The following is a 17,744-nucleotide window of genomic DNA, read 5'->3' as shown; positions in this document are numbered from 1 at the left end:
AAAAGAGCACCTAAACTCTACTGTCTCTTCTATAAAGACTCTTGATTACTTCTATTTGACATTTATGTGTGAATTTGTGTCTCAGGGCTCTGATGTTTCTGAGGCTGATCCTGCCGCTCTGCTGGACAGCATGAAATGGATTTTCTCCATTTACTCCACTTTCATGCTGCATGTGGTTCAGATGATGAAGGTGGGGGTGTTGATCCACCTCCTCCTGATGAAGGTATCACAACAACGCTTTTACACAAACCTCTGTGAGATAAACAACTGAAAACCCTGTTCTTCATGTATCACAGATAACGTTGATGATTCATTAGATGATCTATTGGGCGATCTGGAACACAAGCAGAAGACGATGAAGAAAACCGAACGGCCGCGCTCTTCCTCACCTGCCGTTCCTCAGAAAACAGAGACAGGTGAGAGCGGTGACGTCTCACACATCTGAGCGTCACACGACTGACTGTGACCGCTGACGTCTCTTTCTGTTCCTCAGCGTCTCCAGCAGCTGCCGTGAGGAAGAGGGACGATCTGACGTTTGATGATGAAGATGATCTGATGGACGCTCTGGGCTTCGGAGAAACAAACAAAACACATGGAAATGGACTGACACTGAAAAAAGAGAGGTAATGTCTGAATCCTGTGAGTTTTTCCTCCAGAGGTTTGGATGTAATCACTAAAAAGTAAAGCCACTGGGGGCAATCTTAAAGCATCAACCCTGTTAGATTAAGCAAATAATAACAAATTATTCATTAATCATCAATATTAAATAGCTTTCTATTATATATAATCTAAAAACAATCAGAAACCATTTCAGGTTCATTCAATAATAAGGGCTGCTTTTTCCATTCCTTTAGTACATTTCTAAATGTTTGGATTTTATATGTATATATATATATATATATATATATATATTTATATATAAAAAACAGAAAAGTATTTAATACTTCTTATACTAATAATAATAATGTTGTTGTTATTATTATCACTATTAATTATGTTTCTGTTATATATATAATCCAAAGAATCAAAAAATTATTAACATTGGATCATTATTTACTTATTTTATGTTTTATTATTTATTTTATGTTTTATTTTATATTTTTTTATTTTATACAGTATCTATATATACTCAGTTTGGAGGCAAAATGTTATATGCCATTATATATTAATTAATATATTATCAATTTATTAACATTTAAAGACAATACTACTTCATTTTTCATCACTACTACTGCTACTACTTCTAATGATAATACATTATTTACTTATTCTATGGTATTATTTATAGAGAACTCTGATATTTGTAGTATGGGTGAATTGAGAAGGAAGCGGTTGTGATTTCTGTGTCTCTGTCCTCATCAGTGATCCTCCTCTGAGAGCTCGCACCAAACTGGATGAGATCTTGGGCCGAGGGACGTCTCCTCGTCTGCTGGAGAGACCCGTGACGGGAGAGAAGAAAGACACACCACAGACGGACAAACCGCCAGACAAGAGCTCAGTGGGAAGAGGTGACGGCTGACACGATCTCAACTGATGCTAACTTACCAGAGCAGATAACTATAAACGGCACAGATCACTCACTTAAGTGCCAGTCGAGAGAGAATGATTTAATGATACACAATAATTGCAATTTCATATAGATTATATCACAGCTAATGTATACATGAATGCAATACAAGTCACTTTGCATAAAAGCATCTGCCAAATGCATAAATGCAGAAGTAAGTATCCAAAAGACATGGAAATCAATAAACAAGCACTAACCATTGGTCCTGCTGTCTGAAGCCTCTCTGATGGATGAGGAGGACTTCACATTCGGCTCTTATCAGCCCACGATGGGTTCGACTCCAGAGGGCCGTCAGTCCCGGAGACAATCTGTCAGGTGAGTCAACACACAAATGTTACAACATGACTACTAACTAGCAGGTCACCTACGTGACAGACTGCAGAAAGTGAGGTTCTTACTCAGTATTTTTGTCTTTTTTTAAGTACAATTATCTAAACATTCTTAAATAAAGAGATGCAAAGATAAGAAGTCTTATTTTCTGAGAAACTGATCAAAATGAAGGGAGTTTATGCTTCGTAAGTCAGAAAAATCAACCTGTTTTCCCTTTGAAAAAAGTGTATTTTTCTGACCCCAATGGCAGGGGATTTTTCTTGTAAATACATCTTGATTTGTTTAGATATTTGTACTGGGGAAAAAAGACAAAAATACTTGGACTTTAACAAAACTATGGAAGCAATTCTGAGGAAAAAAAGTCCGAATTGCGAGATAAAAAGTCACAATTACACCTTTTTTATTTTTTATTCAGTGGTGGAAACAAGCTTCCATACAAATCACAAAAATATTCAAATACAAAAAACAAATATCAATAATGTTGCTGGTAGAACAACTTTGTTGATTCATTTTATTTGTATAAATCAGTTTCATTGCTCTGTGTATCATGTCAGATTCTCAACTGAAGACGTGAGCGTTCACTCGCCTGAACCCAAACCCTCCACACGCGCCACCCGGCCCAGATCAGACTGGCTCGGCCTGAAGCAGGAGGAGGAGGAGGAAAAGATGAAGGAGGAACCCAAACAACCTGCTCCAGAGATCCTGAAGCCTCCAGCATCTCCCTCCTTAACAGCCCGGAAAGAGACGCCCACAGATCCGCCGGCCACACCCTCGTCTCCTAAAACTGTCTCGAGACCAGTGAAGAGAGACGAGGACGAGGACTGGCTCACTGGAGCGCTCAGTCGCAGGAAAACACAGATAGTGAGCCAATCAGAGGAGAGAGAGAGGAAACAGGAAGTTTCATCAGGTCCAGTAGAGGAAGTGGACGTGTTTCTCAGGTAAAGGTTTGTGATTGAATGTTGGGTTGGACTAGATCAAGATGCAAAGATTTGCTCTAATGTGTGATGTGTTTGCAGCTCTAAATCAAATGTCTCTTCAGCCCCACGAAAACGACCGGACGAGCCTCCTGTCCCAAACACAGAGCCCAGGTACAGTCAATACAAACAGTGCTGTAATGCTGTGGTCATGTGATTTATGTTGCACTAAATGGAGTGTGTATGTGTTTTCCAGCAGAGAGTCTTCTGGCATCTCCATCCAACACAACACAAGCACAGAAACGCAACATAAACCTGGTACAGTCAAACTCTGCACTCTATAAAACATTGTTAAAGGGGACTATTATGCAAAATTCTCTAAAGTGTTTGAACACAGACGGGATATGTTGAGTTGAAACTTCACAGACACATTCTGGAGAAAAACAGACTTATATTACATCTTGTAAAAAGAGGCATAATACATAATATGTCTAGACAAGTCATGGAATTTTTAGAGTGAATATAAATGTTAGAGGTTTTGCTCAACTCATTAGCTAGAAATTGCTCTTTTTACTTCTACTTAACATGATTATCCAATAAAATCTATTAAAAAAACTATAAAATACAATTCCTTATCCAATTATTACAAACATTAGGTAAAGAAATTGGTGCAAAAGATGCAAATAGGCTGAATCTAGAACTTTAGTGGTATTTTCTTACCTGATTATTTGAATGTTTCAATTAATTTCAGCTGACTCTGATTTCTAAGGTTAGTTGTGTTCCTGTTACTAAAGTCCCTTTCAGTAAACACCCTTCAAACAACCCTAGAAAACACAACTCAAAACAAGTTAAAAAAAAATTAGCTAACACTACTAAAAAAAATTAAGATATTTCTTATTTTAATTACATTGTTGTCTTTGAAGAAGCAGGATGTCTTAAAAAAACTGAAATTTATGAGGAAACCTCATTGATTTCTAGAACTGATGAAAGTTTTGGAAATATATCAAATCATATAACCCAGTAGTCATTTTTATAATCAGTATACATTTTTCTAGTTATGTCAAGATCTAAAATATTTTATTGGGTGGAAATTGAGTAAAAAAAAAATCCTTATCCAGAAAATCAGAAATGACTGCAAAAGTCATGGCACCTTTTGGAGTCAAAACGTCATAAATGTTCACAGTTCACAAACTCTTCTGTGAATGTGCCAGTTTTTCTTAAAAAAAAAATGTGAAAAAGTCATGGAAAATCATTGGTTAAAGGTGCTGTATGTAAGTTTTTGACTGTACTAAAGCATAAAAATACCATATGTTCGCAGATATTTATTAAACATGCTGAGTTCACATATTCGTTTATCTGAAAACCATTGCTACAGCCAGTTATTTTACTTTGAAATTTGCGTTGCGTGTCGGAATTTCTGTTTTTGTTTCGGTCTGTGTAAGACCGCACATTGCCAATTTACCCAATAGTATTTCGCCACCCCGGGTTGCCCGTCGGCGGAAAACACATGCAGCGAATTGCAGCCAATTGAGCTCGCTCCTGTTGCGAGTCTTCAAACTGGCAACCCGCGAGAGCATTGAGCCTAAAGAGGATGGGGCGGGGCGAACAATATTTTGAATTTGGACTGCAGTACCCATTTCAACCACTAGTTGTCATTCTTACATAGAGCACCTTTAAAAGACGTGAGAAGCCTGGTTATAAATTTCAACAGGTATTTTCTTACCTGCATGTTACATGTAGGTAATAATTCAATTCAACATAATAAAGATCTTCTTCATCTCCTAGTTAAGTTAGTTCCCTCTAATTACACACTATTTTAACATCTGTTACCCGTCAAACACCTTAAAACAACCCTATGATCCTATACACAATTCCCTTTCAACATGTTCTCACTGTAGTGACCCAGTCATCTGCTTAGAAAATTAGTGTACGTCAAGCCCTGTTTCAGGACATCTCTGACACCCCTGATTCCCCTCCACCCCCTCTTCACCACTTCTGTCCCGTTTCAGGACTCGATCAGATCCTCTCATCACAGTCCAGAGAGTCACGGCCCGTTAACACAACCAGCAGCGCACAACACACTGCACACGCTCAGGACCCCAGAACAGCCTCAGGACGAGACGGCCCGACAGAGATGCCCCCCTCCATTCCCGTCCACGGGTGGCCCGTGCCCACTATAGCGCCCCCTGCAGCGCGGTGTAGGTGCTGCTAGTGTAGAGCAGGAGTTTATCATGACCACTATTATATAAACCTCACGAAAACACAATTCACCCAAAAATATAAATAAAATAAAATAAAATAGGGAATTATATTCTGCATGAAGGAAAAAAGCATATTGCCATTGTGATATTTTCGCATTTAAACCCCAAATTAAATTTATTTTAAATTTACTGTAAGAATTACAAAAAAATGAATACAATATTTTTTTTTCATAAATTAAACCCAACAAATTAATATTCAATATGAATTAAATAGTTTTATAATAAATTTTAAATAATATTGCAAATAAATTTAAATAATAATAATAAATATTATGTATGATATGATTTAAAAATTATTAAAATTATTAATAAATATTCCCATGATGTATGATGTGTGTCTTCTGTATTACTGTAAAAATGAAACAAATTTACAAAATAAAATACAAAAGTGAATGATTTTTTAAAATGAAATTCAACAAATAATATTTAAATTCAACCAATAATTAATTTATTTAAATACTTGCATTAAAATGTAAATAATTTATTATTAAATATTACTATGACGTATGTATGTGTTATTAAAACAAATTCAGTGAAATAACAGCAATAATAATAATGTGTATTATTAAAATATTATCATGATGTAAATATTTTGTTTACATTTCAGTAATGATGTATTAACTTATTAAAAACATTAAACATGTTTTCACATTACATAAATAAGAATTAAGGGATCTGCTCTTAATTTTCATGAAAATACATGTTGATGTAAAACATTATTGGTGCTGAATGTTTATGATGTGTTTGTGTTTTTAAACCGCTGTTGTTTCAGTGTTCCCACCAGCGGAGGGCGCTGCACCTGTGACACAAACACACACACCTCTGCCTGCAGACAGTCTACAGCAGCTGCTCATACAGCAACAGGTCACACACACACACACACACACACACACACATTTTCAACACATAACATGCTCTGATGTGGATTCATATTTAGTAAACTAATGAAGGGATTGTGTGCATGTGCCTGTGTGTGTGTGTGTGTGTGTGTGTGTGTGTGTGTGTGTGTGTGTGTGTGTGTGTGTATGTGCGCAGTTGGCTCAGTCTCATCTGTGGGGTTTGAGCAACTCTCTGGACGTGAACGCACTCAGACACAGAACAGACACGGACCATCAGCACGCAGACGTGACGTCACTGCAGAAGCGCATTATTCAGCTGGAGGCACAGGTACAAACACACACATTAAAGCAATAAACACCAGCAGACGCTTTACACTGCATTAACAGTGCCTAAAGCAGCCTTAACTGTGGTAAACATCACCGTCAGGCGCTTCCAAACTTGAGTTCATGAGGGAAATGCAGGGGGTTGGGAATGAATGAAAAGTTAACAACTACTTAAATCATTAAAAACAATTAAAATTAAATTAATTGACATCAGAGAACATGTGAATGTGTTTTTAAATTATTCAAATATTAACTTCAAATCTCATGGAGGCTTCAAGTAAATATTTTTTTGTTCGAAGGGGTTCATCTGACTAAAATATTTGTGAATCCCTGATATAACTGAAGCTAAATAACGTCAAACTAATACATTAATACAGAATTGAACTGATGTGAATTGAACACATCTCATCCAATCAGAACGCAACACAGAATTACCTCAGACATGTGGTAGTAGTGAGTCTTCATGTGTGTGTGTTCAGGTGAGGAGTTTACAGCTGGAGAGAGATCAGAATCACATGCTTTTGGTCTTGCTATAAAAGACAAAAAGAGCTGCATTCTTCATCTGCTGGTAGTCAATTAGATTACAAGACAGAGAAAAAGATGTACTGACTACTTTTTATTTTTTTTTATTTAAAAAAATATTAAGAAAAATATTACACAGCTGTGTGGAAAATGTACAGTCATCATATGATAAACACGAATATTATCAGCAACATTTTAAAAGTAAGATGAATTTTGTAATAAGCCTATGTAGGGAGTAAAAAGAACAAAGAAACTTTTTTTTTTTTACACAAATAGATGAAAGCACCAGTTGTTCTTAATTAACAAAAAATATAAACTTTTCAATTTTGAAAAATAAACTATGAAATCAAAAGGTGATTTTCTCTGTAAAGAAACTTGCAGCTATTTTAAAAAGCAATCTGTGATTACTAGCCTACTATTTCAATGCTCAAACATATTCAAGAAAAATAAATGGACCTTATAAATGACTGAAACCTTGCCTACCTGTCCTGAAATTAAGTCGCATCTGACGCAGAGTGATGTAAACTACATTTCCCACAGTGCTCTAGTACTGCTGCGCGCCATCCTGGAAATTATACAGATATTAAGTTCAATGTGTGTAGTTTCAGAGAAATGTTGTGATAAATTCATTAGAATGAATAAACAATGACGAACGAGATCAGTGTCTCGTTTTCTCAGCTCGTCTGGAGGGTTTGTAATATATTCATGTCACTGTTTTTCTCGTTGGCAACTTACGTGCAGGTAAATAAGGGTTTTAACTGCAGATAATCTGTAAATACGAAGCTAATATTATGAAGATGGATAATTAACAAATTAACCTTTTGTTTGTGTCAGATAAATGATCCAGATGCCGTTTTGTGGATGGTAAGAATGTCACTTTAACCGAGAAACATACTTATAAAACAATTATGCGTTTTAATGTTTTTCATAATACTTTTGCAGGTTGGTTATGCTATTCCAGCTGGTTATGCTTTTGGATTTGCTGTCAACAACAAATAACAGGTAAACAGTGTTTCAGTGATCACTATAAGCAAAGTTATGTCCAGAAGACGTCTTTGTCACACAAGTTGTACGTTGAAAAGTCGACCACTGAGGAGCCAGAATGAAAGTTTTTATTACATCTTTTTTGACTTCTTCTGCACGTCCGATATAGACCTTCATGGAACCTCCGTACAAGGTTAAAAAGAAAAAGAAAAAAAAAGCTTCTGCCACGGATCCATCTAGGCAGTAAAACACTTTCACACCTTTAAGACAATTTAGCATCTGTAATTCACACATATTTGTGTTTCCTGTGTTGACAGTGTTTCCTACTGAGCCACTTGTGCTGCCCTTAGACAGACAGACAGACAGTACAACATAGACAGTAAAAACCACTCAGTGTTTATATGAGTCTAATCTACACAATGTTAAAAGAAACACTGAAACAGTGTTGAAGTTAATGAGATAATTAAGTGATCTGATGATTGAGCATTTGGTAAAATCAACTGCAAGTAAAAGACATTAAAGGATTAGTCCACTTTTAAATAAAAATGTCCTGATAATTTATTCACCCCCATGTCATCCAAGATGTTCATGTCCTTCTTTCTTCAGTCGAAAAGAAATTAAGGTTTTTGATGAAAACATTCCAGGATTATTCTCCTTATAGTGGACTTCAATGGCCTCCAAACGGTTGAAGGTCAAAATGACAGTTTCAGTGCAGCTTCAAAGGGCTTTAAACGATACCAGACGAGGAATAAGGGTCTTATCTAGCAAAACTATCGAAATTCGAAAAAAATACAACTGTATTTGCTTTATAAACACAAATTATCGCATTGCACTTGCTTACGCTTTCCGCATTCTTCAAAACATTCTCCGCCTTCCCTATTCTACTTACAGAAAAAAACGAAACTGGCGCCACGTTCATTCCGTAAGTTGAATAGGGAAGGCGTAGGACATTCAGCGTAAGCATTTTGAAGAATGCGGAAAGCAGAAGCACGCGTAAGGCGATCATCTGTTTATATAAAACATATACTGTTCTGTAATGGGAACTTTCAGTATGGTACTGTTGTAGTACAGACATATAAGTGGGGACACAGTATGTGATGACGTCAGTTCCTGAGTAAAGTTATCTTGAGTATAACGCATGCTCCTGGCTCGTTATTGTATTTTAGTTAACGCAACATGGTGTCAGAAGATAACTGAACCGTAAAATAAACCATAAAAGGGAGAATACTGGTGAAAAAATCAGTGCCAGCCCCACCGATGTTAGCCTCACAGTTAGCTCTGCCCAGCAAATTTTACTTTACCAATACAAGTGAGTGGCCAAGATGGATGAAGCGTTTCGAGCGCTACAGAACCGCATCTGGGTTGGATAAACAGCCAGAGGAATACCAGGTGAACACTTTCATGTATGCGGCGGGAGATGATGCCGAAGATATTTTGTATGTGTTAACATTGACTGATGCCCAGAAGAAGTCATATGCTGCCGTTACGAAGGTTTTTAATAAGCACTGCGTTAGCAAAAGGAATGTGATTTTTGAACGAGCGCGATTCAACAAGCGGAATCAAGAGCCAGGAGAGAGCGTTGAGTCATTTATTACAGCGGTTCATTCACTCGCTGAGCAATGTGATTTCTGCGCTCTAAAAGAGGATCTGATAAGAGACCGTATCGTGGTCAGCATACGCGATGCCAAACTGTCAGAAAGCTTGCAGTTGGACGCGGATTTGACGCTAGAGAAAGCGATAACGAGAGTGAAACAAAGCGCAGCAGTGAAAAAACAACAGCCAATACTGCGTGGAGATCACAAAAACCTCCTAAAATGAAAACGGAGAACCAGTCACTTGGTTGTGGCAGATGTGGAAACATTAAGAATCACCCCTGGAAAGACTGCCCAGCTAGAGATGCTGACTGTAGGAGATGTCACCGCAAGGGCCATTTTGCAAAGAAATGTAGGTCAGCAAGAGGGGTCCATTACATAACAGAGGGGCAGTCAGAGACTGGTGAGGAGGGGGATTTTGCTTTCCTTGGAGAAGTGTATAAACAAGGAAATGATGGATGGAATGAACTGATTGTGCTTAATGGGGAAAACACAGTTTTCAAATTGGACACAGGGGCTGCTGTTACAGCAATTCCAAGCAGGAGTTGAAGGAAAGATACGGCTGTGTGTGGATTTGACGCACTTAAATAAGTGGGTGCGCAGAGAACGTCACATCCTCCCTGCTGTAGAGCAGACACTTGCGATGCTGGCTGGTGCCAAAGTATTCACAAAGCTGGACGCTACATCTGGCTTCTGGCAAATTCCACTGTCTGAGGAAAGCTCACTTTTGACAACATTCATCACCCCATTTGAGAGATATGCATTAAACCGTTTACCATTCGGGATCTTGTCGGCCCCAGAGCATTTTCAGCGTAGAATGTCACAAATGCTGGAAGAGTGTGAAGGAGTTGTGTGTCATGCTGATGACATATTAGTATTCGGTGAGGATATGCAGCAACACAATGAGAGACTGTATCTGGTCCTTAGGAAACTGAGAGATGAAGGCCTGACTTTAAACGAGAAGTGCGTGTTTGCAACAGACAACATGATGTTTCTGGGGCACCGTATTGGGGCAGATGGTGTTGCACCAGATCCAGATAAAGTCAGAGCGATCTTGGAGATGCCTGAACCAACCGGGGTGGAAGGAGTGAGGAGAGTGATGGGGATGGCTAATTATCTGGGTAAGTTTTTACCCCACCTTGCGTCCTACGCCCGCCCACTCAAAGAACTGCTCTGTGAGAAAAATAAATGGTGCTGGGGAGCACCACAAAAAGAGGCTTTTCAAAAATTAAAATCAGAACTGAGTTCACAGCGTGTGTTGGCATCATTCTCCCCAAAAGCTGAGACATTTCTGCTGATGCCTCTTCCTTTGGTTTGGGGGGCGTATTGAATCAAAATCAGACAGATGGAACATGGAAACCAGTGGTGTTCATCTCTCGGAGCCTGTCTGAGGCAGAAAAACATTATGCTCAGATCGAAAAGGAGGCCTTAGCAGCGACATGGGCATGTGAACGGCTGTCATCTTACCTCCTGGGCCTGAAGTTTAGACTGGAGACGGATCATGAACCACTGCTCTCGCTGCTAAACACCAAGGCACTTGAGGAACTCCCTCCACGAATTCTGTGGTTCCGTCTGAGACTGTTGAAGTTCACGTTTGAGATAGTGCACCTGCCTGGGAAGAAAATGATAACCGCAGACACATTATCAAGAGCTCCTGTGAAACACACATTTACAGAGGAGGGGAAGGAAAATGAGAGAGATTTTAAGGAGTTTGTGGATTCTGTAATTCAAGGCCTCCCAGCTACAGAAAAAAGACTGAATTCAATAATCAAAAACCAGAAGGCTGATCCCATCTGCGCTAAACTCATCCAATACTGTGAGACTGAGTGGCCTGAGAAACATGTCCTTCAACCGGAGCTGGGACCATACTGGCCTGAAAGAGAAAATCTTACTGTGGCTGGAGAGCTGCTCCTAAGGGGCCAAAGAATTGTGATTCCCCACAGCATGAGGCAAGAAATCCTCCACAGTATACATGAGGGTCACCAGGGAATAGTTAAGTGTCGAGCTAGGGTTCGCCAGGCCGTCTGGTGGCCAGGACTGTCTGTGCACATCAATCAGCTTGTGGAAAACTGCAGCACATGCTCACAGCACAGGGCTGAGCACAGAGAACCTTTGTTAACCACATCAGTGCCAGAGAGACCGTGGCAGCGGGTGGGCACAGACTTATTTTTCTTGGAGAAAAATACTTACCTTCTGGTTGTAGACTATTTTTCACGTTACATTGAAGTAGCGCACTTAAATGTAGCCACAGCCAACACGGTCATTGCGGCTTTAATGGATGTGTTTAGCCGCCATGGAATCCCAGAGACTGTCATGTCCGATAATGGACCACAGTATAGCTGTGTACTTTTTAAGAACTTTGCCAGCGAATACGGGTTCACACACATTACCAGCAGCTCAGGATATCCGCAAGCAAATGGGGAGGCAGAGCGCGCAGTGGCTACAGTGAAAGGACTCTGGAAAGGGGGTGGTGAGAAAGCTAAAGCTTTGCTGACATATCGGTCTACCCCTCTGGAGAATGGTTACTCTCCAGCACAACTCTTAATGGGCAGACAACTGCGTTCCACCATACCACAGCTTCCTAACTTTCTAACCCCTCGTTGGCCAAACATTAAGAGATTCAGGGAAACAGACAAGCGGGCAAAAGACAGACAGCAACGCAGGTACAAGACACGTCCTTTACCAACTTTGCGACCTGGACAAAGTGTGTGGCTGCAGAGAGAGAAATCACAAGGGACTGTCATTCGTCAGGCTGAAACACCTAGGTCTTACTTCATACACACCGACGGAGGTCTGATCAGGAGAAACCGCACTCACATGCGGGCAGTTCGTTTGCCGCAGCCTCAAAAACCCATGGAAACAACGGACACAACCCAGGAACAGTGTAACACTTATACGTATGGTTCTAAGGATGTGAAGGTGTCCAGAGACACTGACGTGAGTAGAGCACCTTATGTGACCAGTTCGGGCCGAGTGTCACGGCCTCCTGAACGTTTGAATTTGTGAAGAGAGAAAAAAAGAGGGAAAACAAAAGAAAAGGACAGAAAAGTTGTTCACTGTTTGTTCCTGAGAAACTGTTCAGATTTTGTGACTTGTAATTCGTAATCAATTGTAATTTTGTAATCGTAATTCAATGCAAGTTTGAAGGTTCTGCAAAGATGTATCCAACATGTTACATTAGAGAAAGTGTCCTTACTTAAAAGGGGGAGGTGTTCTGTAATGGGAACTTTCAGTATGGTACTGTTGTAGTACAGACATATAAGTGGGGACAAAGTATGTGATGACGTCAGTTCCTGAGTAAAGTTATCTTGAGTATAACGCATGCTCCTGGCTCGTTATTGTATTTTAGTTAACGCAACATACACAGTTGTATTTTTTTTGAAAATGACCGATGGTTTCTCTAGATAAGACTCTTGTCTGGTATCGTTTAAAGCCCTTTGAAGCTGCACTGAAACTGTAATTTTGACCTTCAACCGTTTGGAGGCCATTGAAGTCCATTATAAGGAGAAAAATCCTGGAATGTTTTCATCAAAACCCTTTATTTATTTTCGACTGAAGAAAGAAGGACATGGACATCTTGGATGACATGGGGGTGAGTAAATGATAAGGAAAATTTTATTTGAAAGTGAACTAATCCTTTAAATCTCTAAAGATTTCAGCAGAGGAGAATTAAACAGCTCCACAAACAGCATTACCAGCTTCACTTATTACTAACCAGACTGACTTTATTTCTGTCAGACATCTACTGAAGTTCTTATAGACAATTAACAGAGGTTTAGATGTTGATGTTTCATTTGAAGTCATTGTGGTGATCAGTGTTTGCTTTAGTTGGGTTATTGGTCCTCATACTTCTTGTCTTAGCTTTCCTTTGGTTGCTGTAATTGTGTGTTCATGAAATATATTTGTTGTGGCAAAGAAAGCCAAGATAGAGCAGGATCAGGTGTTATCAGCTCACAAAACAAGCATCTAATGATCTGTTTTTAAATCTGTGTTTATATTCAGCATTTATAGCCACCAGCCTTGTGTAACTGCAGTATTGGCATTAAAATGTTTTCCACAATAACACGAATGTTCATTGTGTCATTTATGTGATGCATGTGATGTATTTTGAAGTGAAAGGCAAGTAAGATTGCAGTATTGCCAAACAAGTTATTGTTCCTACTAAACATATATTTATATATTTATAAAAAAATTAATATGGGATCTTCTTCGAAGAGTCTTTTTTTTTTTTAGAATTGTTCTACTTTTTTGATGATAGTCATTTCTGATAGCACATATTTTACAGTTGTAACAATCACTAAAGAGTAAGACTCCCTTTATCATTTTTTATTTTTAATTTTGAGTTTGCTCAAACTCAACTCAAACCTGGGTAACCACTTAAACCTGCTTTGTGAGACAGGCCACTGCATAAATAATGTTAAGCTGTTTTAGATTATTTAGAAGGGAAAATGCTTAACAATTTACAGCTAAAGGAATGTTATTAGCAGCAAACCTCCTCCTGTGCTGCAGAAAGGCTTTCTCCACTAAGGACACTGGACACATGGGATTTCCATTTTCCCTGTCAACCTCCAGTGGGTTTTTGTGTGTTTTTCCTTCCCTCATTGAATGTCCTCATAAAATATTTCGCTTCATTGCAAACAAGTCTGCCTTAAGTTGTCAGTTACCAACAAACTGTCCAATAAGAGATGCTCCACACCTATATATTACCTCAAAAAACTGGGTGAACGATTTTGACAGATCTGCCTGGGTAGCGCTGAAATAACCAACCATAACCTACACAACAATCATTTCCATTCCAGGAGTCAAACAAGAGACTTAAACTTTGATATATTTAGAAAATGCTAAGATAATAATAAATAAGTCATAATGTTCTACAAAAAGGTATATCCTATATGTGAACTGCATTTACATGTTTTACCCTCCACTACATCCCTGCTTATATTCAATTTGGTCTTCTTGAGATTCAAGACAATAAGAGACATGTTTAATGCTAGTAGATACTTTTATTGAGGGTCTCAGCACAGAAGGCACAACATTCACTTGATTCTTCCCTCATCTTCTATCTTCATCTTTCTGTCTGTTTTTGTACATTCACTACTCTCTAAAATGGAGAAACTTCTCTTTGCTCATCAGCTGTTAACAACTTCCATGCTTTTTGCCACACTGGCAGTCAAATTTTTGCTTATAAATTATACTGTAATCAATCATGTGAAAAGTGAAAGAGAAGTTTGCACTAAAACAACCTGGAAAAGAAAGACAGAAAAGAAGAAGCACATGAAGGGAAATAAACTGAAGCTATGCGATGCTACATTCAGCTGGCTTTTTTGCTTTACCATAATGTACAGGGAGACCATTTTCACATGTCAAAGTAATTGTTTTTTTTGTTGGTTTAACATCATCCTTATATTTACAACCATTGTTATCTTTTATGTCAAAAGTACAATCAATCACATCAAACTTAGTATTGCTCGTAAAGGTCTTTCCATCCTTGTGCGGTTTTCCATCCTTCGTACAAACGGCTTTAATTTCATCTTCAGTTGCTATTATGAAGGTGTTTTTTTCTTTGCATTCGCGGTTTTCATTGATTTTTCTATTATCGATCACAGTGGTACAATCCTTTCCAGTCATCTTGTCTTGAGTCACATGTTTGTTTTTGAAAGCGTCATAATTCTGACTGTAAGTGGACAATGGTGCACATATAACCAGCAGCAGAATCACGGTAGACTGATGGATCTGCATGACCTGGTCAACAAAACATATCAAAGCTCTGTCTGATATTTGGCCTAATAAGGCAGTTTGTGTGCATTTTCAGTTACACAAATATTAAATGAAAATAAAATAAAGTTGACATACCTCAGCGTTCTTCTTTTGTCTGTAGGCTGTCAAAGGAAAAGACATATTATCAAAGTGTTGCTTTTTTATACCTATTACTCAATGCTTTTAAGATTATTGATAGAGCACCTTTTACAAACTTTTTCCACTTACAAAAAAAAAAAAAAAAAACAGCACTGTACATGTTACACAAATATAAAATGAGCTTGTGTAAACTGATACTCACAGGTTGCGGTTGTTGGACCAGTTCCAATGAAGAGACAAAAGCCTGAGGTGGAGAATATCAATGTTCTTTATTATTGATCAGTAGAGATGAACCGAGTGGAAGCAGAAAGGAAGTCTCTCGATCTTTATATAGTATGTGGGTGTCCCGTTCTTTGCCTCTGACAGCAAAAGAGGAAATAGGTCTTGCAAATTGCATTGTCTGAAAAGGGACCCTAGCCCTTTAGTAAGATACAAGAAAAATAAAATAGAGATAGAAAAATAGTACATTCCCACATTCCCCCTACATTTTATTAACATGTTTAATCAAAATGTCTTCTACAAGTAGATTTCCATCTTATATTCATTTGGTTCAAGCTGCACAGGAGTGTATCCATGAATAGCTCTCGGTTCATATAGGTATAGGACAGGCACATTGATGCTTCTCTCAATGTCCAGTCTGTAGCCTTGGGTTTTTGTCTGCCAGTGTCTGTTACAACCTAAAAAAGATAAACACAAAACACTAGGAGCAGTATTGGTCTTTCATTTGTTTTCATTACATAACCCTTCCTGAACTGTTGTGTGTTTAAACTGTGGGACATGAGCAAGTAAGAAAATGATGGCAATGAGGGATGACAGTCTTCACCACGAGGGTGGCCCCTCCCTCCTTAAAAGAGGGAGTTCTTCCTCGAGGCACTCAAAACCATCTAGTCTACACCCACATTCATCACAGCACGGCAATGCGAGCCATGTATCCAATTACTCTTTCCCTGTACACTGTAAAAAATTACCGTCATTTTAATGGTAAAAGACTGTAAAAATACAACAGTGAAAAACAGTTAATTGGTTTACAGAAAGTTTCTGTACTATATACGGTGAATAACTGCAATAGACCTAACCGTACATTTAATGTAATTTTATGGTAAAATACCATTAAATTTCGTTTTTGGAAGTGAAAAATAACAAGTCATTGTATAATTTACAGTAAAAAACCATAAATTGACATTCCAAAAAATTCCCTGCATGACACCTCACATTTGATGTATTTTCGTAGTTTTTCTTAGTTTTTTCTAATCAGTTGTGTACATTAGGGTTTTATGTTACATCTTATGTTGTTAAATTAATGTTTATTGCATTTTTAAAATTTCATGTGTGTTACCATGATGGTGTTTAGTGCTTGTATGAATGACACTGTGTGCACCTTCTATATATTAGTATTGTCCTTCTCAGCTTGTGGAAAAGCTGCTTGTGATGAGCTTTGATTCATCATGTGACTCTCATCACCACTGTGTTTGGTGGTTTTCAGTGTATTACAAAACAGATATTAGGAATGATATTAGTAATATTAGTAATTGGCTGGTACATTATATCAGTTAATGAAATAGGTTTTTACAGTGTATGTACAATAAACAGTTATGAACCGTAATTATTACAATATAAACCTTTAAATTATACAGTTTTGAACTAAAATAGACAGTAAACTAAGTGCTGTCCCGTAAAACCTAAAACGTTGCTACCGTATTTTTTTACGGTAAAGTTCTGGCAACCACAGCTGCTGTTTTTTTACCGTAAATTTTACGGGTATTTTTTTTTTACAGTGTACCTTCACAGCTGTTGGAGTTACTAATAGCACAGTATAAGGTCCTTCCCATCTAGGGCCTAATTTCTCTTTCCTAAATATCTTGACATACACTTCCTGACCAGGTAAGAAATCGTGGGCTTGAGCTTCTTCTGACTGTGGTTGGCAGGCCTTAGTGTGTCGTCTAGCTGTCTCTACAGCTCCGCTAAGGGAGATAGAATATTGGAGTAAATTGTCAGACATTAAATGTATATCCACATGCTTCAAATCTACCTCCCCTGGACTGCTCATGGGTCGTCCAGTGATTACTTCAAAAGGACTCAACCCTCCTTGTGACTTGAGGCTGTCATGCTCATTAATACAGTAGGCAGAGCATCTACCTAATTGTTGTGATCAGCCAGTGCTTTGGCTAAGCTCTCTCTACCATACCTGAACTTTGTGGATGGCCTGGACAGTGAAAAGACCACTCAATTCCCCAAAAAAGCGCACATTTATGTACACACTGTGCCTGTAAAATGTTCCTTGGTCTGAGTCTGTGTGTCAAGGCAGACCCCACCTGGGGATAAATTCCTTCAACAATACCTTAGCTGTCTGTGTCACTGTGGCTTTTGAGCTTGGCATGGCTTCCATCCACCTAGAGAACTTATCCACAATCACCAATACATCTGTATACCCTTTTCATTTATTTAAGCTGATATAACCAAATTGTAACCAAAATGGATCGTCGGGTCCCGGTGCATGCTGGTAAACTGCGTGAGGAGAGGAGGGGGCATGTATCTGACATGTATCACATCTGTTA

General features: G+C 38.5%; 2 protein-coding genes across 24 annotated transcripts in view; one reads left to right on the top strand and one right to left on the bottom strand.

Annotated features, from left to right (window-relative positions):
• LOC127509904 (uncharacterized) overlaps nt 1–17,744 on the bottom strand; it is a 107,198-nt gene that overhangs the window by 50,135 nt on the left and 39,319 nt on the right. The gene's annotated exons all lie outside the window — the stretch shown is intronic.
• The window catches only part of LOC127509861 (fas-binding factor 1 homolog), a 78,552-nt gene continuing 60,928 nt past the window's right edge, over nt 121–17,744 (top strand). For 4 of the 23 annotated variants that reach the window (XM_051889034.1, XM_051889025.1, XM_051889030.1 and 1 more), the window contains exons 1-7: nt 121–223; nt 297–416; nt 494–623; nt 1,363–1,508; nt 1,786–1,882; nt 2,452–2,835; nt 2,914–2,985. In XM_051889034.1, the coding sequence (XP_051744994.1) occupies nt 136–223; nt 297–416; nt 494–623; nt 1,363–1,508; nt 1,786–1,882; nt 2,452–2,835; nt 2,914–2,985 (1,037 nt within the window). In that variant the 5' untranslated portion in view covers nt 121–135. Of the gene's footprint in view, nt 224–296; nt 417–493; nt 624–1,362; nt 1,509–1,785; nt 1,883–2,451; nt 2,836–2,913; nt 2,986–3,067; nt 3,130–4,820; nt 5,010–5,844; nt 5,937–6,107; nt 6,240–17,744 lie in introns of all 23 variants that reach the window. The other 19 variants (XM_051889035.1, XM_051889026.1, XM_051889031.1 and 16 more) reach the window with 14 other exon arrangements.

Source organism: Ctenopharyngodon idella, chromosome 3 (assembly GCF_019924925.1).
Source record: "Ctenopharyngodon idella isolate HZGC_01 chromosome 3, HZGC01, whole genome shotgun sequence".
Taxonomy (NCBI): Eukaryota; Metazoa; Chordata; class Actinopteri; order Cypriniformes; family Xenocyprididae; genus Ctenopharyngodon; species Ctenopharyngodon idella.
The sequence above is the reverse complement of the archived record's forward strand: the minus strand, read 5'-3'. Positions and strand labels throughout refer to the sequence as shown.